The sequence below is a fragment of the Ursus arctos genome, unplaced genomic scaffold (assembly GCF_023065955.2).
Source record: "Ursus arctos isolate Adak ecotype North America unplaced genomic scaffold, UrsArc2.0 scaffold_9, whole genome shotgun sequence".
Classification (NCBI taxonomy): domain Eukaryota; kingdom Metazoa; phylum Chordata; class Mammalia; order Carnivora; family Ursidae; genus Ursus; species Ursus arctos.
In genome coordinates, this window is record NW_026623111.1 from 39,816,182 (window position 1) to 39,843,982 (window position 27,801).

Below are 27,801 nucleotides of genomic sequence, written 5' to 3' on the forward strand. Positions count from 1 at the left end.
ACACACTCTCTCACCCTGCAGAGGAAGGCAATTGCCTTATTCCGGGGGCAAGCTGAGCTTCCCAGAGCTCTGACAAGTGGGGGTGCCAGCGGGGTGCACCCTGGGAACCCAAGGGCTGGAGGCTGTTCCTGTAAAAACTGAAAAGGAAGGAAGAGCAATGGGAGAAACCCAAGTTAAAGTGAGCACTACATCATGGACCCTGCCCCACCAGAACCCAAAGATGTCCCCTTGCTGCCACCACGCTCACCAGCCTCTGAGAGGTCTACAGTAGATCAGGCAAGGTAACTCACCTCCTCCACGCCCAAAGACTGCCCCACCCTCAGGGCCTCCAAACGTTACTGCCAAATAACCCTGTCCCTCTTTCACAGGTGGGGAAACTGAGGCATCCAGAACAAATTACCGTGCTTCCCAAACCAGGTAGAAGTTCACTTCTGTAACCACAATTTTGCACTTCTTTACAGCTTTATTACATTTCAAATTTCTCCAGATACTCCGATTGCCTTTGCAAAGTGAATTTTAAATATAGTTTAAGGAGTGAACTCAAAATGAGGCGAGGGCGGTCAGGCAGACCGGTAGGGCTTTATCTACCGCAAGGACAGGATGGGTGCCCCCCATCCCCAGCTTATCCCCCACCCCCTCCTCCGCCAAGACGCTTCCACCGCAGCCCGAGGGCGGAGGCACCGCGGCGCGGCCGGGCACCGGCGGGCGGGCTCCCGGGTCCCGGGTCCGGGAGCGGGGCGGGGGATCGGGCCCCTCCTCCGGCCGCCCCGGGGGCTGCGGCCCGCACGCCAAGCGCGGGGGCCGGGAACTTCTGGCCGCGCGGCGCGAACCCCGCCGCCCGCCGCCGCCCGCCCCCACCCCGGCGCCCGGCGGGTGTGCGGCTCGGGCGTCCCTTTCTTCGCCTCGCCGCGCCTCGGTCGCGACCCCCGAGGCGGCGGGGGCCGCCACTCACCATATTACAGATGGAGGCGATGTTTCGGACAGTCATTAGTCTAAAGGTTGCAGCGATCCCGCACCGCCATCTTTATAAGGTGAAAACAGGACTGTCCATGGTGGAGAGCTCGCGGGGAGGCCGGGCGGCAGCGGGGCGGCGGCGGCGGGGAGGCGGCCTGGGGTCCGGCTTGCAGTTTGGCTGGGAGAGGGAGGCCGGGAGGGAGGGAGGAGGAGGAGGAGGTGGAGGAGGAGGAGGCGGGGAGGGCGGGGAAGGCGGGGAGGCGGGAGGGAGAGCGGAGGGGCGGGGAGTGGCGGAGCGAGGGAGCCTGGGCCGCGGCCGGCGGCGCGGGGGAGGAGGGGCGGCCCGGGCGCGCCGCGTGCAGCCAGCGCTCCGAGCCCTCCCGCCGCGCGCCCGGCCCCGGCCCGGGCCCCCGCCCCGCCTCCGCCCGCGCCCGCGCCCGCGCCCACCCGGCCATCCGGCCTTTCTCGTCGCCTCTTTATTTCCTGCTTCACCCTCTTTGGGCTGGAGCGCGGGGCCAGGCCCTCGCTCGCGTGGCTGCAGCAGCCGCCCCTCGGGGGTCCCCCGGACCGACCCCGACGCGGCGGCCACTGCCGCCAGGGGCTGGCGGAGAGCCAGGGACGGCCTTGGGCGCTGGGCTACTGGAAGGGCCGCGCCTCGTTCGGCCCGCGGGCTGGGGAAGGCGGGCGCGGCGGAGAGGGCCGGCGGGGACCCGAGGCCGCTTCCCGTCTAAGCTCTTTCCTTCTTGCCGCTCGTTCCCCAACGGCCCCGGGTTTTTCGTTTGCGGCGAGTGAAGAAGGCAAGGGGCAGGGATGACTACATCCAACTTTTAGTTTCTCCCCGTGGTTCCAGCCAGATGGCACCGGCGGGGACGCAAGAAGTAAATGGGGTCAGGACATGGGGTTGTCGGAAAGCCCTGGCCGGCAGCGGGCCGACTGCCTGGTAGAGGGCGCCGGGAGGAGAGCGGAATCTGGGTCTGGGTGGACGCCAGCAACGGCGCGCTCGGGCAATTTGTGACATTAGCAGGTACAAAAGACAAGTCTGGGTTCTGGGTGAGGGCTAGAGACTGTCCAAGGAGCGATTTGAATCCGAAGAGACGGAGAACCAAACTTTTCCGCGTCAAGAAAACAGACCTCTCTCTCGGGGACCCAACCTCTTTGGGTTTGGAGAAGGGTGCTGCGTCGGTGTATACACATTTCCTAAAAGTCGTGGCTTCTGGCTCAAAGCGCGCATCTACACGGTTTAGCCGATTTGATCACCTGAAATGGAGAAGCCCATTTCCGAACGTGAAACAATTCTACAAAGTTGCAGTTCAGTGCTTTCAACAGAGGTTGTACAAGTAGAACCCGTGATAATTCTTAAACCGATGTATTTAATGACAAATTGAATTAGAAGAGAAACTAATGTAATTGAAGGTAGCTTTTTTCTAACCAAGGCTCACATACTGGGAAAATATCATGCTTCCTATCCTCCCATGTTTAGAAGTGTTACTCGTGTCAGGTGTGCGAGCCATAGATCGCTGATATCTCCAGAACCTGGGGTGTAAAGAAAGAAAAGACAACTGCTGAGTGATGTTCTCTGGGATCATGGTGGCTCTGTATATTTCAATGGATTTAGGGAATAATACTCCTGCTTACCTTAAGTCATTCAGACAACATCTTCTTTCCAAAAAGAAACTGATGGATAATAATTATTAACTATGATTTCTTACCATTGTCAGTCGTGATATTCTTTACATTCATGACCTTCAATCTCCACCATAACATCAGATGATTATTTTTGTCTTTTGCAGATGGGTAAAAGACACACACCCCCCCCTTGGAGGGTCAGGCGTCCTACCTCCACTGTGTGACCCACATGTCACAAATGAAGTGGGTCTGCTAAGCTGGCAGCGCACCGAGGGAGAGTAGAGCACAGCAAGACACCCAATATGGCCGGTGGGATAAGAGGCCTAGAGAGGTTTTAACACTTGAAGAAAGTCACAAAACAAGCTCAGGAGCAAACTTGAGTCCACAACTCAGGCCTCAGGACTCAATTTCACAGACATTCCATTTTAAAGGCATTAATCCAAAGCTTTCAATGATATGGAAATGTTATACCATAATAGAGTTCAGTATTTCTGCCAATATCGGCACAGTGGCTTGCAAAGTCCACAAGACCGAAAACACCACTGACACGATGAAAATTGAACACCATCTGATTACTGAGTGCTATATCAGCATGTTCAAAGGATCTTTTGCATGTCTTCTAACAGCCTATAGCCTAAAACTGAAGTGTTCAATATAGACAAACATCCAGATTGAAACCCAGGCAGTGAATTACATACACAACAAATCAATGAACACAGCAGATCTTGTCAGATTCATGAATAATTAAATACATTTTTACCCTACCACAAGGTTAGTATTCACAGGTCTAAACTGGAAAAGGCATCAGTTGAAGAAGAAGCAGCCTAACCTCAGCTTCACTCCGTGAGGAAACATTTGGAGGAGATAAGAGGTAAAGTCATAAAAACGTTGACAAGTTAATGACAGGACTTGGAGGGAAAATATCTCACACATACGGGCCAGCTAGTATAAAGGTATAGAGTCAAAACTGAGAAAAGTAGGCAAAGGGAGGGATGGGATACAGGCTAGCACTAAACAGCCTAAATAAATTTGAGGGAGGCAGTCACTCCAGGTGGTATGCCCCTTGATCCACAAAGTGTGGTCCATGAACCAGTAGCGTTGGCCTCACCTGGGAGGCTGTTAGGAGTGCAGACTCTAAGGTCCCCCCCACTCCCGCCCCGACCTACTAAAGGAGACTGCCTGTCACATGTGGGGAGGACTGCCCCAGCTGAATACTTGTGGTGGCGTTCCCAGTTTTTGCCTGCCCAGTTTCCAGATTCTTCTTTGAGCAACTTTCCCATTTTCAGAACTTAGGGTTCAAGTATGGCTGATCCTGCCCTCTCCTTCCAGAGGAAGGCACATGATCCAGGCCTGGCCAATGAGAGCACCTCTCATGGACCAGCGACAGTGATTGGTTCAACAAGGAGAACGTAATATAAAACTGAGCCAATGAGAGTCCACGCGGGGCCTTTAGAAAAACAAGTACACCCCCGCCCCCGGTCCTGAGTTTGCAGAAGTGATAGGAGAAAATCTAGAGCTCCCATATTTCCACGGCCTGAGACCCAAGCCAACATAGAAAAATGGAATTGAGGAATGGAAGAGAGATCCTAACAACATCATTTAGCTAGTTGCTGCCAGATCTATATTCTGGACTTTTCAGCAACTCAAGCCAGGAAAGTCGGTGTTTTCTCTGACCAGTTCAAATTGAGTGCCTGCTACTCGCAATTGAAAGAATCCTAATAACCAGTGTCTTCCTGTGCCCCAAATTAATTAGGTTCAGTCTGAGTTCATGATGTTTCCTTTTCCTATCTTCTCTACAAACTAAACCAATATTTCAAGGTCTTCCCTCAAATCTGCTTTCTCTATGAGCCGTTCTAGATTCCTTCCCCTACCCCCCACCACTACCAATGAACCACTGTATCCAGGTAGTTCCATACGCTCCCCTCCGTTGCTACCAGTTTTCATGTCTTTCCCTCTCCCACTACCCCTCTTTACTTGGTTGACACTCCTCAGCCTTCAGACAAACCAAGAAAAACTGAGACGCCCTCGTTAGATGTTCCTATAGCACCATCCAGCCTCCCTTCATGGACCTTATAAATATATCTATGCCACGGAGCACACAGCATGGAGTCCGGTTTTAAAAATGAACCCTGGATCCAGACTGCCTGGACCAGCTGTATGACCTTGGGCAAGTTTCTTAACCTCTTTGTGCTTCAATTTCTGTCTCTATAACATGAAGATAGTAAGAGCACCCCTCATAGAATGTGACTGCATTAATTCATGTAAAGTACTAAAAATATGCCTGGCACCTACTAGCCACTCTGTAGAATAGCTGCTATCATTATGCATCTGATTATTTGATTAATGTCTAATTCTCAACCCTTATCAGACATAACAAGACTGAGAGCCAGTCCTGTTTTCACTCACAATTTTACGCCTAAAGAAAGGCACAGTGCTTTATACAGAGGAGGAGCCAAGAGAGTGAATATTACATTTTTGGACAATTGCCTTTCTCCAAGTGGCCTGGAAGCTCCTGAAGGGAAAGAAGCTTGTCTTGTGCATTTGTAAAAAATCTCATCCGGTCTCAGGCACTGTGCCTGGCACATTCTTTCCTTTCTTTTTTTCCTCATTGCCAAATAGGTTATTGCAGCTCATTTGATATGCAAATGCTAGTAAACATTTGGCTGTCCATGGGGAAAATATTTTGCTGGCTGTAGAGTTTGCAACCAAAGTGGTTTCTCTGGATTATATTTCAATTCTGTAAGGAACTTTATGGCAGCATTTTTCCTTTTCATCATGTATCAGACACCTGTTTACTAAAGACATACCTTGTGTCAAAAGCTGTGTGAGTCCCTGGTGATCCTTGGATAAAAGACGGCAGTCCCAGTGTCTGTACTGCTTGATTTCTAATGCAGTATTCATGGGCATTGTTTATGGATATCTTTGCTACTTTTTGCATGCAATTAGTATAACATGAGGATAAGCTAACTTTGGACTGAACATCAAATTAGAGTTCCTACAAAAGGGAAACTACATCAAAGATCATGAGTGTATTTATGGGTGGTTAAGATTCCCTAAGCCTTCAGAACAATTGGCTTATTTTGAAGTGCCAATTGAAATGCCATGGACAGATTTTTAAGCTAGGTTGGAACATGATTAGATTGTTATTTGCTTATACATTTTGATTAATTGAAAGAAAGCTGGCTACCATCTGGGGAAAGAAGGTTGAAGGAGCAAAAGCACTCTTTGTGAGGCCAGTTAGAAATCTGTGGTGAGAGTCCCAGAGTTGTCAGTAGCCTGGGTTTACTTAAGAAGCAGCTGTGGGAAAACAGAAGTGGACAGATTGAAGACTTTTTGGGGATATTCAGCTGAATTTGGTGATTGACAAGGAGAAGCCGAAGATGAATCCCAGGTTTCCAACTGGAATGAGAAAGAATGTCCTTTTTTTTTTTTTTTTATGGGGGGGGGGAGGGGCAGAGGGAGAGGAAGAGAGACAATCTTAAGCAGGCCCCATGCCCAGAGTAGAGCCCCAGATGGGGCTCAACCTCACAACCCTGAGATCATGACCTGAGCCAAAATCAAGACTCCAATGCTTCATGGACTGAGCTACCCAGGCTTCCTAAGAATGTTATTTTTTACCATAGGGAATGCTGAAGGAAGAGGTTCCGGGGTAGATGGTTGGAAAGAAGTGAGACTGATTTCACAGGTGCTGAGTTTCAGATAACCATGAAGAACCTGAACAGTTACATCAAGTACAAATCTGGGGCTCAGAAGAAATGTCAGATTGGAGATACATCTCAAATTAATTAATATATAGGAGATAATGCAGGACGTGCAGTTGTGGATGGAATTGCTTAGGGAGAGGGTGTAGAGTGGGAATGGACAAGGGGAAAGTCATGAAGAGCTCCACCGTGGAAGGATCAGGTGGAGGAAGAAGATCCAAAGAAAACTAATACAAAGCTTCTAAAGTGGTAGAGGAAACGCAAACAAATGTGCAGCATTGCAAAAGCCAAAGAGCAGTCCACGTCGGAGGGGGTGGTCAAATGCATCACGTACAGCTAAGAGGTCAAGGAAGATAAATAATAATAGTAACAACGTTCAGTTCTTGAGCAAGGCTTTAAGATGTATTTAATCCTTCTGACAACCCTTTGAGGAAGGCAATATTATAATCCCCATTTCAGAGACAACTGAGGCTCAGAATATTAAGTAATTTGCCCTGATTCCTGTAAGTATCGTCTCAGCAGAGCCTATTACTCAGGGGTCCTTCGAATTCTCTCTAGGGCAGGTTGCAGGGGATGGTTAGGATAGGACGCCTATGGGGACAGTTAGGATAGGACGCCTATGGGGACAGGTGGGTAAGTCGAAGGGAGAAGACAGAGTAAAGATGTTTGGCTTTGAAGGGAAAGCGATGGGGTGGTTGAGGATAGAAGAGCTCCGAAGTACCTTCATTATTTTTTTTAAAGATTTTATTTATTTATTCGACAGAGATAGAGACAGCCAGCGAGAGAGGGAACACAAGCAGGGGGAGTGGGAGAGGAAGAAGCAGGCTCATAGCAGAGGAGCCTGATGTGGGGCTCGATCCCATAACGCCGGGATCACGCCCTGAGCCGAAGGCAGACGCTCAACCGCTGTGCCACCCAGGCGCCCCTCTGAAGTACCTTTAATGGCTGCCTCTCTGCCTGGTTTGCAAGGACATGACTAATCTGGCTCCGCCCCGCCTCTTCCAAATTTTAAACCAAACGAGTACATCATTCTCATTTCATGCTTCCGGGTCCTCAGGCTCGTGACTCCCCTCCGCCCACCCTCAGCCAGTTCTTCTTCCTTGTATTTCAAGTCCACTCATTCCTCAAAACTCAGCTCAAACCTTACTTCCAGGGGAAGTCTTCTGAGTCTCATCTTCCCTTGCTAAGTTTTTATCAAAGGTCACTTTCCGTATTTCCCTAGAAACCTCAAATTCCTGGCACAATGCCAAGCACACAATAGGAGGCTCTCGATTAGCAGGTAATGATTTTACCTGAAACACTTGGCTCACTTGCTCAGAACCATTTTACTCAACCATCCTGCCTTCCTGGTGGTTTTCTCTCTTCTCCCAGGTCTGATCTGAATTCTATAGAACTAGCAGCTTTCATGGGTAAGGGGAGGGCAGGGCTTGAAGGGAAGTGCACTGTAAGGAAGTTGAAGCAAATGAGCCCCCCTTCGAAATGAGATTTTTCTAGAGAAGGGTGCCTGGGTGGCTCAGTCGGGTAAGCATTTGCCTTCAGTTCAGGTCATGATCTCAGGGTCCTGGGATCGAGTCCTGCATCGGGGTCCCTGCACAGGGGACATCCTGCTTCTCCCTCTCCCCTCCACTTGTTCTCTCTCTCAGATAAATAAATAAGATCTTTAAAAATTAGAAAAAAAGAAATGAGATTTTCTAAAGAGATTTGGTGATAAAGAGAGATCTCAGCAGCTTAAGGGAGGCAAGAGAATCAGTGGAAAGTTTTGGTCATTTATTTGTCCCTTTTATCGTGACTATTAGAGTGAGGAGACACTGAGTATGTTTGTCATCTAAAAATGAGGGGCTAGTGAACCTAGCAGTGAGGCTCGCTGAAGATAGATATAGTAGGGTAGAGGGACAGAGCAGGAGCCCTAGAGCTTTGGGAAGGAAGAAGTCCATCCATTAGGTTGAGCAAATTAACACAAAATAGCATCTATCTTCTCTGTAAAGTAGGCAGGAAAGAATATAATTTCCACAGTCACTCCTAAGAGGTTTCGACTGCTTTGTTCACTACTATATCCCTCAGAATAGTAAGATATGTAGTAGGTGCTCAATAAATACTTATTGAATGGGGATATGATTGAAAGTGTCTGAAAGAAGATTGGAAGACCTCCAAGTACAGACTCTAGGTAAAGTGAGTAGTTGTTCTATGGCCTGATCAGCAATAGAACAGGCTTTCCTTGGGGGCTTTTACGTTCCTTCCATATCCATAAACACTATTTTCAATAAAGGGAAAGTAGGTCTTTTTGCTAAATTATACCCTCATGCCCTAGCAGCCCATACGTGATCATCTCCATAGCTTTAATAAACCCCATTGCCACCTGGTGGGAGGGCAGGGATTCACACGTGGCGCCTGGAATGAGTTCTCCTTCAGAGCGCAGTACCTATAATTCTCCTCTTTGGTCCTGCCCTTCTAGAAAGTCGGCAACCATTGAAAACAAGATACGACTGTCCTGAACTCTCTAACTGTTCAGCTTTGTCCCCAGTTGGGGGGGAGGGGTTGTTAAGGCTCTACTCTTCCATTTCTTCTTAGGAAACAGAATCAGGCCAGATTAAGGATGCCACTGACAAGGCCACTTGACTGGCATCCTCCTGGTGGTGGCCGTGATGCTCTGTACCTTGTAAAGCTCTATACACATCCTATCCATCACTCACCATCAGGATAATCAAAAAGAGGTAGACTGTAAGCAACTGACTGGCTTAGAATGCTGTATTCATTGACTAAGCCTTTTAAGATCTGCATGAACTAGGCAAACAGATTCAAAAGTTTCAAGAGTAGGCAGAGGCTGCTGGGAAGATGGCAGAGTAGGAGGACCCTGGGCTCACTTCTCGCCCTGTGGCCGCCTAGAGAACACCCACACCGGTATAAATAACCCAGAAAGCAACCGGAAAACTGGCAGAACAGACTCTCCACAGCCTGACATAGACAAGAGGCCACAGCAAAGCAGATCCACCCCCCCCCCCCGATTGCTCTTGGCAAGATCCCATCAAAGCAGTGCCACAAGCCTGGCGGTGTGCACGCAACCCAGACAAGGGCCAACACCACTCCAAAGTGAGTCCTGCCCCAGGGAGAGGGGAAGATAACCACACACACCAGTCTGACTGTGACCCCAGCAATGGGCTGGGGGCAGGCAGCTGGTCTGACTGCAGGCCGCACCCACCAACAAAAGCTTCTCAGGAGACAACACAGGGAAAGTGCCAGCAGTTTGGTGCTACTTTGTCTCTGGCAAACACCTGGTCTGATTCAACTCGAGCACAAGGCAGCCCCCGACTGGCCCCCTAATGCTGCAGGCACCAGACTCTGCCCACAACAGGCAGAGAGTCATCACAGACTGGACTGAAGGCAAACACAGGTCCACCACAACAGTAGGACAACCTTGTAGCAACACACGGAGGAAACACCCCTGAAGCACCATTTTCTGGTGAAAAGGAGACCTTGCACTGCAGGACCTCTTCCTCATAAAGCCACTACTTTCACGTGAGGAGACATAACTGACTTTCCTAACACAGAGAAACAGACAATAATAGACAAAATGAGAAGGCAGAGGAATATGTCCCAAACGAAAGAGCAGAACAAAATCAGAGCAAGAGACCTAAACAAAATGGAGATAAGTAATATGTCTGATAACGAACTTAAAGTAATGCTCATAAAGATACTCGCTAGAACTGAGAAAGGAGTGCAGAACCTCCATGAGACCCTCCACCAAGAGATAGGAGACGTAAAAAAGAACCAGTTAGAGCTACTGGACTCACTAAATGGAAATAAAAATAGACCACCTGGAATAAATAGCAAACGAGAGAAAGTAGAAGAACAGATCAGCCACCTGGAGGACAGAGTAATGGAAAGTAATCAAGCTGAGCAGATGAGAGGGGAAAAAATACACAAAATGAGAACAAACCCTGGAACTCAGTGACACTGTCAAGCATAACAGTCGCATGATAGGGATCCCAGAAGGAGAAGAGTGATTAAAGGGGGCAGAAAATCTGTCTGAAGAAATAATAGCTGAAAACTTCCTGAATTTCGGTAAGGAAAGAGAAATCCAGATCCAGGAGGCACAGAGAGCCCCCAACAAAGCCACCCCAAAGCAGTCTGCACCAAGACACAAAGTAAGTAAGAGGGCCAAAAGTGGTGATAAAGAGAGAATTTTAAAAGCAGCAAGAGAAAAGAAAGCAGTGACATATGAGGGAAACCCCATAAGGCTATCAGTAGGTTTTTCAGCAGAAACTTTGCAGGCCAGACAGGAGTGGCATGATAAATTCCAAGTGCTAAAAGGAAAAAAAAAATCTGTAGCCAAGAATACTCTATCCAGCAAGGCTTTCATTTAGAATAGAAGGAGAGATAGAGTTTCCCAGAAAAACAAAAGTTAGACGCAAAACCAGTCACATCCCTGTCACACACGATGGGCTGTGGGTCCCAAATTCACAGTCCAGCCGCCCTCCTGCCCAAGTCAGCATGCATAGCCTGCCACCTGCTCAATGCCAAGTCAACACGTCTGGCAGTGCCTCAGATTGCCAAGGGCTCAGACGGACACTCTTCCCCTCAAATTCCAGCCCCTGTGCTCAAGTCTGTGCACAAAAGTGGGCATAATTATAACAGCAGAATGAAGCAACCCTAACAGTGACACTAATTCCGTGGAATATATAATGGATAAAAGGAGTGTGACAGACTGAGCACATCTCCAACAGGCATATCGAAGGACAATACATACAGCATGATTCTGGTTAGTAAGATAAACCCGGGAAAAATAAAACAAGATGAAATCAGAGAGGGAGACAAACTAAGAGACTCTTAATCATAAGAAACAAACTGAGGATTGCTGGAGGGGATAGCGGTGGGGGGATGGGGTAACTGGGTGATGGGCATGAAAGAGGGCACGTGATGTAATGAGCACTGGGTGTTCTAAGCAACCGATGAATCACTGAACTCTACCTCTGAAACTAATAATACACTATATGTTAATTAATTGAATTTAAATTAAAAAAAGGACCCCCCCCCCAAAAAAGTTTCAAGAGTACTACTTAATTCAAATAATTACAAATGGTTTATGCTGTTTCATTGGTTTTCTGGTTCAACTGGAACCTTTGTAACAATGATACTGTAGATGTTTTCATTTTAGGCACACTACACTCATTGCTGTGTGGACTTTTTAAAAAAATAAGGACAATTCAAGATAGCTTACCTCCCCTGCCCCCCAGGGAGAATTATGAGCCATTTGGTCAAAGTCAGTGTTATAAAATAATGAGTTTCAGCAGCAGCTGTTACTGAGTCCTATAGATTATTATAACTTTTTAAAGAGCTATTATTATTTTGACTCAGCACAAAGCTTCAAATTTTTCTGTTTTTAATATTTTTAATTAAAACATACATTCAGAAAGGTGGAGAAGTCTTAAGTGAATTGTCACAAAGCAGACACACCTGTGCAACCAGCACCCAGGTGAAGGACTAGAACATTACCAGCATCCTTGAGCCCGTCCCCACGCTCCTCCAGATCCCTGACCTCTCTTCACCAGGCGTAAGCCCTATCGTGACTTCTAACACCGTAGCTTAGTTTCGCCTGGGTCTTTTGTATGTGTGTGTTATGTAACCTTTTTGCCTGGTTTCTTTTGCTCAATATTATGTGTATGAGACTCAGCCCCGTTGCTCGGATTAGCTGTAGTTCATTAGTTTTTGTGGCTGTATAGTATTCCATCATCTGAAGAGCCAACAATCTGTTTACAAACACAACGCCAGCAGATACTTGGTTTTTCTCTAGCCTAAAGCTATTACCAAAAATGCTCCTGTGAGCATTCTTGTCTGTGTTCTTTGGTGTAACATACACACATTTCCGCTAAGCATATATTAAGCCACAAAATGTTCAGTCATGGAGCTTGCACGTGTTCGACCTGGGGAGATAATGCCAAACACGTTTTCTTTTCCTTTCTTCTTTTTTTTTAAAGATTTTATTTATTTATTTATTTGTCAGAGAGAGAGAGAGAGCACGAGCAGGAGAAGCAGCAGGCAGAGGGAGAAGCAGGCTCGATAAGGGAGTCAATCCCAGGACCCTGGGATCATGATCTGAGCCGAAGGCAGATGCTTGACCGACTGAGCCACCCGGCTGCTCCCCACTAGGTCTTGTTAAAGAACACAGTTCAGCTGAGTAAATTGAAAGATCTGATTGGCTTTATTTAAGACTTAGGAGTCAGCAGCATCCCATCTAACAAATAGGAGGCTAGTCCAAGGAGCTGTGTAAAATGGACGGCTTTGATAGGCAGAACGGGGTGGGACAGGGAAGTTAACTAGCAGAAGAAAAGAAAGGATGGTTTCAGGCAAGGTCACCTTCCCTTTGGGGGGAAGGGCAAGGGGTCTTAGGCAGATTACCTCACCTGAGCTGATCTGGAAATTCCAGCGCAATGTGTTTAAAACCTAGAGAGGCTGAAACTGCAGTTAGGTTAGACACGAAGTCTTGGTTACTCCATTTGGGGCCTGTTGTTTCTTTTATAGCAGTTCCCCTCTTTTAATCCAACTCTCAGCCTAACTGAGAGATGTGATCGAAATTCAAGGCATTAGCACCACTCTCAGCTACCGCTCTAGTTCTCGAAGCTTTCATTCAACCTGGGTTTTGCTGACTCTCTGTGGCTCACAATTTTTTAGTTGGTCATTCTCTTTGTTCCTTTTTTGTCGTTCCAGCCTTAGGGAGATCATTTGCTTGATATTTAGTGGCTGTAAACATGCATTTAAAGCTCTCAGGGGAATACAGCACACCAGGGAGATTACTGTACCTATAAGCAGGATGATTCCCAACATTTGGAGTGCACTTCAGAGCCATGGTCCCCAAGACCAAACCAATCAAAGAATGACCCCATTGAAGGAGTCACCCTTTTAAGCCAAGTGCCTTGCTCGGAAATCTTAGGTAACTGAGTTGCAGCCTCCCCAGAAGCATTCATCCATGTGAAACAGATTCTGTTGGGCACAGCACAGACATCTCCTCACTCCAAACAGCTTTGGCCAGAGAGTCTTAGGATCTTTGCTGGGCAGCTGGTGTCTTAGCAACAGAATCTGCAGTGTCTCCAAGAGTTGAGAGGTTTCTAATCATATTCTTATTTGTGTTTACTCCTAAACCAGGGGTCAGTCAGGGTTTCAGCATGTGCAGGAAGAGAATCTCCAAACCTGAATTGAAAGTCATCTTAATTGCCTTACAAAGATGGGTGCTGATGGTGAGCTCTCTCAGTGAGTGGGGGCAGGTCTGGTCTAGATAATCATGGGAACAGAAGGGTCCGAATGTGGTAAGATTCACATTGGTAAATGTGTCTAACTGGGTACGTACTTCTAAGTGGGGGATGGGTGGGGGATTTGACATTGAGATTTAAAGAGAAATTGGTCCCAGGGAGGCTCTCTTGCATCATGACAAATCTAGCAATCTGAGAGTTTACCCCCCACCCCACCGCCCCACACCCTTAGCGATGGCCTCAGGGATACAAGTGATGGCATTATCTCTCCAGGCCAATGCCAGAGTAAAGAAAAGAAAGGAGAAACGGTTTCATGTTTAGTTATAGTATGAGGTCTTGATCCAGCATCTTGGGTGAAGGCAGTCTACTTCGCTGTCAGCTACTTCTCTTCCTTGTCAATTGGATTTGTAGGTCTGCATCATCTGCCGGGGCCACACGTCAGGTGGAGCCTTCTTTATCCGTGAGACATGTACCCAAGGGTCAAAGTGTTCTAGTTTTGCAGTAGGGTGTGGTCAGGAGCACTTGGGAAGGTCCCTTCCAATGAATCCCAGTCCTCCTCTGATGACACTTCCAGAAGACCTGGATACTAGGCTCTAGACTGCAACCAACAGGATTCCTTGAAATGGGATCCAGAAAAGCTTCTTTAATCTGCTGATGATATGCTTAAGCAGAAGACATCAGCAGAAGACTTCCTGTAGCTGGTCATCCTAGCCTGAAAGTTGTGTCTTCAGCAGAAGATTATATACCAATCAATAGACATTGATCTGCCAGCGACTATCTTGTATAGAGTGACTTTCCCAAAGGGAATATTGTGAACAGTCAGCAAGACCAAAGATAGTACTGTGAGGCATGGAAATCCAGTGGTTTCTGCAAGTTTTGATATTTTAAGTTTAAGGATCTCGTTAGTTCCCTCAACTTCGCCTGATGATTGAGGGTGATAGGGACAGTGGTAATCCCAAGAGGTTAGCAAGGTGTTCATTAAGGCTCATATGATTTGCCCAGTGAAGCGGGTGCCTTGATCACTGGAGATTATAGAAGGGTATACCCCAAGTGGGAAACACATTTTCTTTCCAACAGTTTCTTGGCCATTGTGAGGACATCAGCCTTGTGGCAGGGGAGGCCTTCAGCACACCTAGAAAACACGCATTTGGTAACAAGAACATATTGATAACCCATATACCAGTGGTAGTTGAATGAAGTCCAGCTGCAGGCATTCAAAGGGTCCCGAGGGAGGAGATCTGAGGCTTCTCGGGACAAAAATAGTTTGCCAGGATTATGGCTTTGGCAGGTCAGACATGGCTGGTAGACTGTTTTTGCAATTTTACAGAAGTGTCCCCACCAGTATCTATTTATAATTTGGGTCATCTTAAATGCCTTAAGGTAGGGGAAGGAATACGGAAACCGAAAAATGAAGTTAGGTTTAGGTCCAGCTCTTTGTTTCATTTACAGCCATTGTTCACCCATCTTAATTTCTCTGACTCAGGAGCAGATTGTTGCCATGTCACCAGGATATCAGGATAGCAAACAGCTGGCAATGAAGCGCCATTTTTCGCAGAAGCAGAATGGACTTCGTCCACGTGTGCCACAGTCTATAGAATCCGTCGCTTCCACCTTTGCAGGAGAGTCAGCCGGGACACCCCTGGGACTCCGTGCTTTCAGGGTGAGCCTTCATTTTGATGATAGCAATTTCAGAAGAGAAGAGCCATAAGATCATTTACTTGTTGCCCATTTTTGATTGGGGTCCCAGAGGATGCAAGAAAACCCCTTGGTCTCCATAACATTCTAAAATTATAGATGACTCCAGGGGCGCCTGGGTGGCTCAGTCGGTTAAGCATCTGCCTTGGGCTCAGGTCATGATCCCAGGGTCCTGGGATGGAGCCCCTTATTGGGCTCCCTTGTAGGTGGGGAGTCTGCTTCTCTCTCTTCCTCTCCCTCTGACCCTCTTCCCCCGCTCATGTTCTCTGTCTCTGTGTGTCTCAAATAAATAAAATCTTTAAAAAAAAATCAATTTAAAAAATAAAATAAAATCATAGATGACTCCAAAGGCATCCCAGCCATCCGTATCGATATTAACAGTATGTGTTTCTGATAACTGGCACGCTCAGGTAAAGCATGGAGCTCTGCGCGTTGTGTAGATTGAGCTTGTGAGAGGTTTCCCCTTTCCAGCATGTCATTCAGAGTAATACCAGCACAACCAGCCCGAAAATTTCCTTTTTCACCTCTGCTGTATGACCCATCAACAAATCAGAGTAGAGCGGGATTGGTTAAAGGGGTATCTCCTAAGTCGGGATGCGGTGTCGTGGAACGGAACTCCCTACCTCGGCTCTGAGGCTCAGCTTCATCAGCGAGAGGTAGTAACAGAGCCAGATCAAGGGTGTCGCAACATTTAAGATGTAGATTAGGCGGTGAAAGCAGAAGGATCTCAGGAAGTTAGTCTACTTGCCGAGAAATGTGGCGTCCGTTCAGAGTGAAGACGACTTGGGACAAAGTGTGAAGTTTCCAAGTAAACGCCGTTCCCTAGGGTCAGATCCGCAGACACTTGGGCTCACTCCACAGCTGTGGCTCTGGCTTGAAGACAGCTGGGCGAGGCACGAGCCGCTGAGTCACGCTGCACGCTGGCGTCAGCGCGTGCGCACAACGTTCCCGCGTGAGCATTCCCAGGGCTTGATTATCCCCGCCCCGCACAAATAAGGTGAAAGGTTTTCAATAGTTAGGTGGCCCTGAGGCAGGTGGCTCTTCCAGCGCCTGTTTTAGTCTTACAAAAATCTGCTCATGTTTATCTTTCTAAGCAAAGCATTCGGGGATTGAGATTTTAGTAAGTTTACCGACTGGAGAAGTTAATAGAGAAAAATTAGGAACCCATAGTCTGCAATAAATCCACAAAGCTGTCCATCGCTTGTAGGTCTCAGAAATTCCTGAATTCGCTTAATTCTTTTTGGAGACAGCTGAACTGCTTCGCTCATGACCCAGGTACTGAACAATGTCTGGAGATTGTTGTAGTTCTGCCTTAGGACTCAGTGTCCCTTTTCAGCTAACTGTTAGAGCAAATAGAGGACCCCTCTTTTGTAACTAAGCTCAGCAAAAGGTCATCTACATGTTACAAAAGGTTCGGTTTTGGAACTGGAAGATACTTAAATCTCCGTGAAGTTACTTGAGAGAAGTAAGAGGGGGTCTCGGTGACCCTTTGAGGCATAACTAGGTACAGTGGCGATCGTTTCAGGTAAAGGCAGATAGATATTGGCTGATGATGTCTCCACTGAACATAGGTGCACAGCAGTGACATGTGGGTCGAGTGGAACTTATGACATAAGGGTGTTCGGGTTGGGAATGACTGGGAAACCGGAATAACCATCTTATTCATAGCTCTCAAATCTGGAGCAAACTGCCCTCCCTGCCCATTAGGTACCAGGATTAACAAAATCGATAGGGACTAGCTCAGGGAATAATTAGACCCCGGGCAGTAAGGTCATCTACTGTGTATGAGTATGAGGCCTTGTATGGCCTCAGGCTGGAAGAGCCATTGAGGTAATGTAGGGAAACGGTTACTTGTATCTGTCTGAATCTTTATGGAGTCTGTACTTCTTATTCTTCCAAAGTAAATATTAGAAGCCCACAGATTTCCGAGCTCCTCCATTAAATTCAGGGACTTTTGTTGGATTCTTCCTCTTCTGTGTCAAGGACAGACTCTAAGGAACATAAAAGATCAGGTTCAGGTTGGTCAGGAAATTCTAAGGTGAAGTCTCCATTGGAGGCAAAATGTATTAGCCCTTTTAATTCAGAAAGGGAAGCCCTACCTAATAGATGGACTGGAACTGACACAACAAAAAGGAATGTTTTTCCGTAAAAGGCCTGAGTCATTTGTACTGGTAGAGAGAAAAATTCTCTCTGAACTTTATCAGACAGCCCCCACCCCCAACAATGGAAACCTCCTGTTCACTTTGAGGGATTTGTCATCTTGAGGGTGGGGTGTAAGGTAGAATGTGTAACCTCGGTATCTATTAAAATTTGCCAAGGTTTCCCATTAATTTTAACTTTAGCTTTTCTCTTGGCAATTTAAGGGAGTTTCTAGTAATAGTCTAGCAGAGAAGCCCTCAGGGTCCCTTCCACTGTGTGAGGGGCTCTCCTTTGCAGGTAAGTGGAGGGCATTTGAGAAGAATTTACATAGGACCTTTGAGGACGGTCTCTTTCCCGGTGCCCCAGTTGATGACAGCTGCGACCTTGATCTTTGGACCAGCGTTTTGATAATGGACCCCTAGGAAGGTGTAGCGCTGGAGGCCCAGGTGTTGTTTTGGGTCTCTGGCCTTGGAGCTGTAAAGCTAATAGCTTGGCAGATTTTTGTTTGCAATCTTGCTCCAGGGTCCTTTCAAAATGCTCAGCTTTAGTCACGAGTTCAGTTAGACTAGTGGCTTCCCATCCTATTTTCTGCCTTTTTATTGATCCGCTAATCTCGGGAGATAATCCATGTACAAAGAGGGCAGCCAGAGCAGGCTGGGTGACCTTATTTATTGCGTGGAACCCCAAATGCCGCAGAGAAAGGACTATACACAGGCTTTAAAGTCCGCCAGAGAGTCATCTTTCGTTTGCAAGTTTGTATAACAGACCAATAAGGACCGGCAGGGAAGACTCTAGGAGGGGCTTATAAAAGTTTGGCTGCTATTTTGTGAGCTTTTGCTAGTTCCCGAGATGTTGAAGGCCAAGATCTCAAATATCATCTTTGGGAGTTTGCCATCTTGCTTCCTGCATCCAGTTTTGAGCTTCACCGGTCGTACCAACATCTATACAAGCTGGTAGAGAAACAGGTAGCCTCGGGGCACAGACCCTAATAATGACTCTAAATTCTTCAAAAAAATGTTGGGTTCCTCCTTAGGTGTCGGGCATTCTTTAACTCTGGCCCTGAGTTTCATCTTTGGCCAAGGTGTGAAGGGTGCCTGAGGACGTTCACCTGCAACCTCAAAGTTTTCTTTTAAAAGGAAACTGTCTCTTGGTGTCTTCAGCATGGAAGGGCAGTTCAGACACACCATCAGTAAAATGTGGGTACTCAGGTAAAAAAGGACGGGGGAGTGGTAGCAGTCACGTCAGTCTTACTATTTTTTTGTTTAAGGTACCTCTTGTGTCTTTAATTTTTTATTAGCCTTTTGTAACTAGTCTTTTAATGAATCTACTTTGGAATCTTAAAACCTTCTGGAAGCTTCTGCCCACCAATTAAAGTAGGCATCCCATTCCACGTGTCCAGCTTGGGATCGCTTGCTCTCAAATGTGTTTCTTAAGTGAGCAATCTTGCCTAATCAGAACATTCCCCGTCACAGCCATTGTAGTTCTAGGTTATCTTTAGTAAGTGTTTGCCACTGTGCTAGATATGTGCAGCTCCCAAACTATAGATTTTATTTATTTATTTGTGAGAGAGAGCTCCCACGAGAAGGGGGGGGGTGGGGCAGAGGGAGAGGGAGGAGCAGACTCCCTACTGAGCAGGGAGCCCGCTGCCGGACTCGATCCCAGGACCCTGGGGTCATGACCTAAGCTGAAGGCAGCCGCCTAACTGACTGAGCTGCCCAGGCGTCCCCGGACTAGAGCTTGTAAACATGAAAGTATCAGGTGTGCCAGAAGGTGGCGTGCTCAATTCTTTGGATACAAAGGATCCCATTTCTTAATTTAGCTAGGTCTTTGGATTTGCCGGAGCCAAACTAATCCCAAAGAGGTCCTATCATGGGAGTCTTCTTGCAGTGGTGCACCTACAACACCCTTTAAGTGCTCTAACTGTGCCACCAACTCTTTTGACTTCTGAGATTCCCATTAGCAGCTGGCCCTTATGTAATATTCACCCAAGGCCTTCCACTAGACCCTGTCTAGCCCAAACTGGACCCAGTCTGACCCTGGACCCAGTTCAACAACCACCAATACTGGGTGGAATCTGGGGACTGGTGAAAGATTTGATACCCCAAAGAACTGCAGACTGATTGCAGACAGCTGCCACCAGCAGTCCTCAGTGTGGGGTCTGGGGACGGAGCCACAGGCCCGGGTTTCTAGTCAAATAGGGAACTGTGGAGAGTCAGATCAAGAGCTCAAAGCAAAGAGAAAGGAGCTCAGAACTGAGAACATATCAACAGCCCTTGGGAACAGGATGAGAGAACACGAAGGGTTCATGGGTGCCACGCCTGTGTTTCTTGTTCCTAAAGCTTCCAGAAGTTCTCTTCAATTCACCACTGCCACCAAATCTGTTAAACAACAAAAATTCAACTGAGTAAATGAAAACATCCGATTGGATTTATTCAGTGTTTCATGAACCAATGCAGCATCCAATAGAAGGATGTTCCAAGAGACTGTAGAAAATGGAGTGCAAACTGAAGGCTTCAGAGGGGAGGGGGTGGAGGAATGGGATAGGCTGGTGATGGGTATTAAGGAGGGCACATATTGCATGGTGCACTGGGTGTTATACGCAAGTAATGAATCATGGAACTTTACATCAAAAACTAGAGATGTACTGTATGGTGACTAACATAATAAAAAATTATTAAAAAATGTATATAAAGAAGATAGGCTTTTTCAGATTTTACCTTAAAAAAAAAAAAGAAAAGAAAATGGAGTTCTTGGATATGCACAACTAGGACAGGACAAGAGAGTTATTTGCAAAAGAAAAAAAAGGATTGTTTCAGTCAAGGTGACCTTCCCTTAGGGGGAGGGGCAGGGGGTCTTAAGCAGGTTACCTCACAATTGCTGATCAGGAAATTCCAGACTGAGGAGTTTAAAATTCCAGTCATAGGAGAGGCCAAAACTGCAGTAGGTATTAAGGTATTAAGTCTTTGTGGGGCTTAACATAAGTGACTCCATTTTGGACCTGTTGTTTCTTTTGAACAGTCCATATGCTGTAATTAGATAGCCATGCTTTCTGTCTCGGACTAATTAGCAGACAACTTGACACTGAAATCTAATCCCAGCAGAACATGTTATCTGGCTATCACTCCTCAGAAAAACAAAAGCAGTCTGTCTCAATTCCTACCACCTTCTTTTCCTGCACGTCAAGCCTTAGAGTTTTCATAAAGCAATCCACATAAATACTCAACTCTGTTTTCCTCTGAGGATTCGAGAAGGGGGGCTAGCTCTGTAATGTGATAGCTTCCCTGTAGGAAGATGTCACCATTGACCCGTAATCAATAGAACGTGAAGTTTGAGTTATGGCTCTGCGCTGAACCACACGCATCCATCCCGAGCTTCTAGGTGACCAATGGCACCCAACTGCAAACTTCTAGCCTCTGGCCAGTGACCAGAATAGAGCTAACTTATCCCTGTAAGGTTTATGGCTTGAGTCTCTGCTAATGGCATCAGCAAACTGGCTTTAGACTCTAGCTTTTACTCATCTTGACCTGGGAAATATAAGATCTCTTCCATTTCGTTGTGGTATTAATTTACAGTACAGGATCCCCTAAATCAGAAGCCCCAAAATGGTGGTCCCCAGACATATTTAGTTTAATAATCACTGTGTTTAAAATCTGTTTGAATTAATGCCCACATTTGAAATCTAGAGAGTTCGCATACGAATTCAGATTGTTGGCCTCTCTTGGAATGTCAAAAGCTCTCTCCATTCACGGTCCACATTCCTGGCCACAGCCAGAAGGGACTGAATGGAGGAACTTGCTTCAGTAGAGATCTGGCTCCCTCACTCACAGTCTCCTACCCTGGCCTCTTCACTCCTTTATGCTACCTTCCTCGCCCCCACAGACATTGGAGTTTATGACTGCCTGCTCTATTCAAATGGCCTCAAGCCCGGGTTTCTGCCCGGAGGCAACAATTCCAGACAGGGGCAACAACTGGAAGAATGCACATCTGGCTCCCTGCGGGGTTGCTCAACCGGGTCTTCTGCCATGCCCTTTCCGTTGGCTGGATACTGGCACAGCACAGGGCTTCGCTGGCATACACTGCGAATTTCATTCATCCAGAGAGATCTGGGATTTGTGTCATGTTCTAGGACCCTGAATCCCATTCTCTCTTCCCAGGTACATGGGCAGAAAATGCCGAATGATAGCCTTTAACTTTCTCTGACCTGCAAAAAATTCCAATTGACAGGCAAGTTTGTTTCATCTTTCAAGCACCTGTATTTTTCTCCCCGTGTGTGTCAGTGCATTTGACAATGCTATTTAAAACTCATAAATAAAGGCAAATGAAATTATAAAAATGGATCATCATTTTTATGGAAAACCAGTTAAAAAATGTTTGGCTTAAAATGTCAGGCATTAGGGGACTTTAATAAAATACTGAAAGTGAGTTCCCTAGAGGAGATGAGCAATTCAAAAATAGAACGTATGAGAACAGTGCTAATTGATACTTAAAATACGAATGGCACTCCGTGTCCTAACGGTTGAGGAACCATGTTACCCGATCAGATGACACAGATCATGCGGTGGGAGTCTCTGGGGCCCCGTGAACAGCAGCTGTGTGGGATCTGAGGCTGTGGATGTGAACAGCACTGGTCCATGAGAATCCACAGGAGAAATTAGTTCAATGCCATGTAGAACCACACCGTGCAGGTTTTAGGGTTGTTAAAGTTTCCCAGAATTCTAATAACAAGTTGTCGTCAGAACCTAGACCGTCTCAACCACGGTATAGCACTGCAGAGAAGCCGGTGGTCTATAGCACTGCTCTTGTCTGCCGGGCCCTTCTTGAAGGACCTACGTGTTTGTTTGTTTGTTTTTGTTGTTTAAAGATTTTATTTATTTATTTAACAGAGAGAGAGAGCAGAGGGAGCAGCAGGCAGTGGGAGAGGGAGAAGCAGACACCCCGCTGAGCAGGGAGCCCCACGTGGGGCTCGATCCCAGGGCCCTGAGATCATGACCTGAGCTGAAGGCAGGCACTTAACAGACTTAGCCACCCAGGCGTCCCTTGAAGAGCCTAGTTTATCCACCTTCCCTTCTCCTGAATTATCAGTGGTTAATCTCATACTCTTAATTTACAGTAACTGCTTAGATGTGTCCCCACTTGATGCTTTGTCCTCAAGCTCAGACGAGGTGGTCCCCAAAGGCTCTCCATTCCAAAGCTGTTTGAGAAATCCCTGGAGGGAGTTTCTTACGCATGCCAATTTCAGGGCTTATTCCCAAAGACTTGAGCCTGTAGGTCTTGGTGGGGACCAGGAATTCACTACGTATCAACAAATGTTCCAGGGGATTCTGATGTATGTGTGGCCATGGCTGTACCTTAAGGAATTTGTTATCTCAGAAGGCTGATGCCAACATTTCACGATTCCATCTTCAGCAACAATTTAAAAACTTACTTTTGATGAAATGTAAAACATATAAACGTTCTGAATTCATAATAATATGAAACCTCCCTGTCATTATTGGAGGTTGTATTACTCTGAAATTTGAAAAATAAAGGAAAAGTATGAACTGTTCCGGAGGTAACCAAATCATGTTTGAGGGAAAGTTGTTCTTTTTTTTTTTTTTTAAAGATTTTATTTATTTATTTGAGAGAGGGAGGGAGAGAGCACACAAGCAAGGGGAGAAGGAGAGGGAGAAGCAGACTCCCTGCTGCGCAGGGAGCCCGATGTGGGGCCCCTGAGATCATGACCTGAGCCGAAGTCAGATGCTTAAACGACTGAGCCACCTCAGTGCCCCAAGGGAAAGTTGTTCTTTATAGAAGTCCAGCTAATAAATGTAGAAGAAATGATTTTTAAAGAATTTCTAATTGCTATTTTATAGCTACTAATGGGATGAAGAGTATAAGAAATGAACGTAAGTGGAAGCCGAAAACATTCAGTAAAGGCTGACGGCTAACTTCATAATGCAGGGAACACAGGGACACCACCGGACCCACGAAGGAAGCCTACAACAACGGCACACTTGTGCCATTATGTGCCTCGCGATGTGATGCACTAGCAAGTATGACGTTTTCTTGCTCCCAACATTCAATTCAAATCTCATCAAGCCCGCTTATAGAAAATAAAGAACCAAGCTGAGTGACTCCAAAGGGAAGCAAGAAGACAAATCCAGAATGTAGGTCATTTTCCAGGACAAATGACCCAATTTCTGTAACAAATCAGTGGTCAGGTGAGTAAGAGGATTGTTCTAGAATAAAAGAGACTTAAAGACATAACCAAATGGATCATGTTTGGATTCTGAATAGAAGAAGCTAAGCGTAGGGCACTTGGGTGGCTCAGTTGGTTAAGCGACCAACTCTTGATTTTGGCTCAGGTCATGATCCCAGGGTCATGAGCCCCCTTGGAGTCAGGCTCCATGCTGGGAGCAAATACCGTAAGATTCTCTCTCTCCCTCTCCCTCTGCTCCTCCTACCATACCCCTGTCTCCCTCTCTTAAAAAAAAATGCTAACCATGAAAAGACTGCTCTGAGACAATTGGGGAAATCTGAGTATGGACCTGGTATTAGATGACAAAGAAGAATATTGCTAAGTGTGGTGGTGGCATTGTTCTGTTCAAAATGTTTTTATTGAATAGAAATGCATATTGAAATTTTTTACAAGTGAAATAACACAATGTCTGGAATTTCCCTGAAAATGCTTGAGAAAAGCTAGATCCATTCAGGTGAATGAAATGAGATTGGCAAAAAATGGCCAATTGCTGAAGCTTGATGTTGGGTATGTGGAGCTTTATAATATTCTTCTCCTTGTTTGGGGGTGTGCTTGAAAATTTTCCATAATACAAAGTAAAAAAAAAAAAAAAACAACCTTTTGCTGTAGGCACTCACTCCTTAGTCAGGCTAAGAAGTCGAGAAGCTGAGGTTATTATTACTGGGGAATTAACATGCCTTTCAAATGATAGCTCCCCTATAAACACCCCAGGAAGGGCATTTGAAAGTCAAAAGTCTGTTTTCATCTCCAGAAATCTTTTTTTTTTTTTTCCTGCTCAAGGCCCAGAAATCACCGGTGGTTTTTCGTCAGCCACATTACCCTTTCTATAATAGCTTAATGAGACGCACAGAGTAAATGGAACTCCATTTGCTGCTTTGGCTGCTTGAGAACCATTAAAAGACCCTTAAAAGCATCACTCATGTATTAAGTGAAAGAAAACTCGTCATTAAATTAAGGGAAAACATCTCTTCCCACTCAGGAGTTTTTGGTGTTGTAAAATACACTAGATAATGACCAGCGTTGAAGCAGAAATGGTTATGCTGTGTCGCAGCATATTTCTAGAGCACGGGGAGAGTCCCCTCCTCTTTGCCACCTCCCCCCCATGGCTTCAGATTAAGAATTAAAATTTCCTGAATCAAAAAGTACTCTAATTAATGATCTGGGCATACTTGTCCATTTTGAGCTCAATACTGTAAGGACCTGTGCAGTCCTTTAATTTGGCTCTCCGTACTTTTAAAGCTAAATTTGGCAGCTTCCCTCACTCTGGGGTAGCTAATTAACACCCACAACACAATTCTCTTGGCCAGGATTCCTTCAAATGCCTATCTCCAACCCACCAACATCGGCTAGGATATTAACCTAGGCTGTTTTGAATAATTCTATAATACTTCCAACTTTATTTTTAAAAAGTCTTAGCCAGTCACCGACCATTGCTTTTATGGCTTTCCTGTGGAACGTCAAGTGCCATTGAAGTCAAGGTCGAAGGACACCCAGCAGAGTTTCTCAGAATAGGTTCTGGTAATACCCTCAGCGGAATCACCTGGTGCGTTAAAAATACAGATTCCTGGGCCCCCCCTCAAGTCTACTAAGTCAGACTCTCTGCTGATAGGGCCTAGATTTCTGCACCTTAAGCAAGAGCGCCAGGTGGTTCTTCCACACACAATTTGACAACCAAGTTTTCGAGAATGGGGGTTTCTCTCAAGTCTATGAGAAAAACAGGATGGAGCAACAAGTGAACCAGCATTAGGAGGAAGCAGTGAGCCAGCGTGTGGAACAATCTGCAAGACAATGGGCCTGGTTTCTTCAAAAAGTCAATGGCATATCCATCAGCTGATAAAATAAAAAAATGTGGTATATCCAATCAATGCCGTATTACTCAGCCATCAAAAGGAATGAAGGAATCCAGCACTATATAGCACTACCCTTGTCCACTGGGCCTTGAAAACATTATGCTAAGTAAAAGAAGCCAGACACCAAAGACCACATGTTGTGTCATTCCATTTACATGAAATGTCCTAAATAGGCAAATCCATAGAGACAGGAAGTTGATTGGCGGTTGCCAGAAGACATGGGGGTGGGGTGTGGGGGAGTGACTGCTAATAGATCAGTTTCATCTTGGAGTGATGAAAATGCTCTGGAATTAGATAACGGTGATGATTGCCCAAGTTTATGAATATACAAAACCCCACTGAATTGTGTACCTTAAAAGGCTGAATGTTACGGTATCTGAATTGTATCTCAAACACTGTTAATAGAAAAGTTGAAGTTGATAAAGTTAATTCCCGTATCAGGACTCACAGAATGGAGGCCACCCCAATGGCCTGGCCCTCGTCACGAATCGAAACCTAGGTCAACCTGTACATACAGGAAGCACCTGTCGAAGAAACCTTACCCCAGCATACACTCAAAATACACCCACTGCTTATGAGACATTGTACTCCCCCAATCCGTGGACTGTTTTTCCTTGAATAGAGGACATCGATCCTGTTACTCAAGTGTTTGGGTTTACTCATTTGATAAAGGTGTTGGGGAAAAAAAAGGGCATTTTTTTCTTGACTAAAAGAGGCTTAAAAGAAATGGGAAATATAACCAAATAGAGGCGTTAGATCTTGTTTGGATCTTGATCCAAACTGTAAACTAAACAATTTTAGGCAATGGGAAAAGTTGAATATGGATTGGAATTATTGTTTCTTTTCTTAGCAATCATACTGGCATTGTTAGGTATGATTATATCTTTTCTTTTGAGATGAATACTGAAATATTTAGGGGTGAAATAACATGATATCTGGGTTTTCTTTAAAATAATTTGACAAAATAGTCTGCACAATAAATGTTTTTGGTTGATAGTTGTGGGCTGAAAAATAAATACACAGGGATGTGTTGAATTTTATCTTGGTGCATAGTTGGATATTTTCATGATGAAAGTTAAGAATAAAGGGACTCTAGGGGCGCCTGGGTGGCACAGTGGTTAAGCATCTGCCTTCAGCTCAGGGCGTGATCCCGGCGTTCTGGGATCGAGCCCCACATCAGGCTCCTCCGCTATGAGCCTGCTTCTTCCTCCCCCACTCCCCCTGCTTGTGTTCCCCGTCTCGCTGGCTGTCTCTATCTCTGTCAAATAAATAAATAAAATCTTAAAAAAAAAAAAAAAAAGAAGAAAGGGACTCTAAATTATCTTCATTTATTTTGATTCCAAAAATTTCAGTTCCATTTGTATGCTTAAACACTACAAGTGTTAGGATGCGATTGAAGGGCAAATATTAGAGGTAGGTCTTTAGTTTTGAGCTTTTCAGCAGGAAAAGGCCAGAGGGAGAATTTTGAATACTTCCTTGAATTCAGAGAAATGAAATGGACAAAACAGAAAGGCACTGGGCTCAAAGTTCCTTGGTCTTAGGAAAAAAAGAAAAAACCTATTCAAAGTCTCTCCTCAAAAGCATCTTGAAGTTCTAAGAGGATGACATTATTGCTAACTAAATATGCAGTTGATACATTAAGCAACGAATTAATTTCACATCAAAATACATTTGTGTCTAATATATCGGGCTCACCATTTTATTGTGTAGGACTTCCTGTGGTGATCTGTTGCTTCAGAACTGAATTTTACTCTTATCATCTTACTAGAGACATTAACTTGCCTTAAAGATCTGCGACTGTACACACACACAACTTAATATTATATAAACTTATATATGTATGCTGAATCTTTGACCAGGGAATTCACCCAAATTATCACATCTTTCTTATAGGAGCGTGCCGTCTGATTTCAGCTATTGATTCTGCTTCAAAATCCGAATCCCATAGTCTTCTCCAATGTCCTCTGGCTTGACTGATCACCCTCTTGCCTCATGATAATGAGGATTTGGAAAAAACATTGACTAGGAAACATTCTACCTGGACGTCAAAAATCTTGGACGCATAAACATTTGAGAGATTCTTTTCAGGATATTGATACTGAGGAGGTTGGTGGCAGGGCGCTCTTTATGAAGATCCATGGAAGAGTTTCTTAGAATATTTGTGTTTCCCTCGAGCATCTGATTGGTTTCTATTTTCTAATTTTTGCATCAACTGCCAGGCAGCTCTGAGCAAGATTCTTGGTCTTCTTCCAGCAAGTGTATAGAACCTCCAGGATTATATTTTGTGTACTTGCCCCCCGGCTCCAATTTCCTGTCTTCTTAAAACTCATTGCAATGTATTTTTATAGACTACATTT

The 27,801-nt window shown here is 45.7% G+C and overlaps 1 protein-coding gene and 1 long non-coding RNA gene across 5 annotated transcripts in view; one reads left to right on the forward strand and one right to left on the reverse strand.

Annotated features, from left to right (window-relative positions):
- The window catches only part of USP46 (ubiquitin specific peptidase 46), a 158,491-nt gene extending 157,207 nt beyond the window's left edge, over positions 1-1,284 (reverse strand). For 2 of the 3 annotated variants that reach the window (XM_044387728.3, XM_057309647.1), the window contains exon 1: positions 953-1,146. In XM_044387728.3, the coding sequence (XP_044243663.1) occupies positions 953-988 (36 nt within the window). In that variant the 5' untranslated portion in view covers positions 989-1,146. Of the gene's footprint in view, positions 1-952 lie in introns of all 3 variants that reach the window. The other variant, XM_026508877.4, reaches the window with a different exon arrangement.
- Positions 859-27,801, forward strand: LOC130543221 (uncharacterized). Of its 2 annotated transcripts, none has more exons than XR_008958391.1 (3): positions 859-1,031; positions 15,006-15,182; positions 27,338-27,801. It is a non-coding gene; the product is annotated as an uncharacterized LOC130543221 (long non-coding RNA). The 2 variants fall into 2 exon arrangements; XR_008958390.1 differs by lacking the exon at positions 27,338-27,801 and adding an exon at positions 23,209-23,931.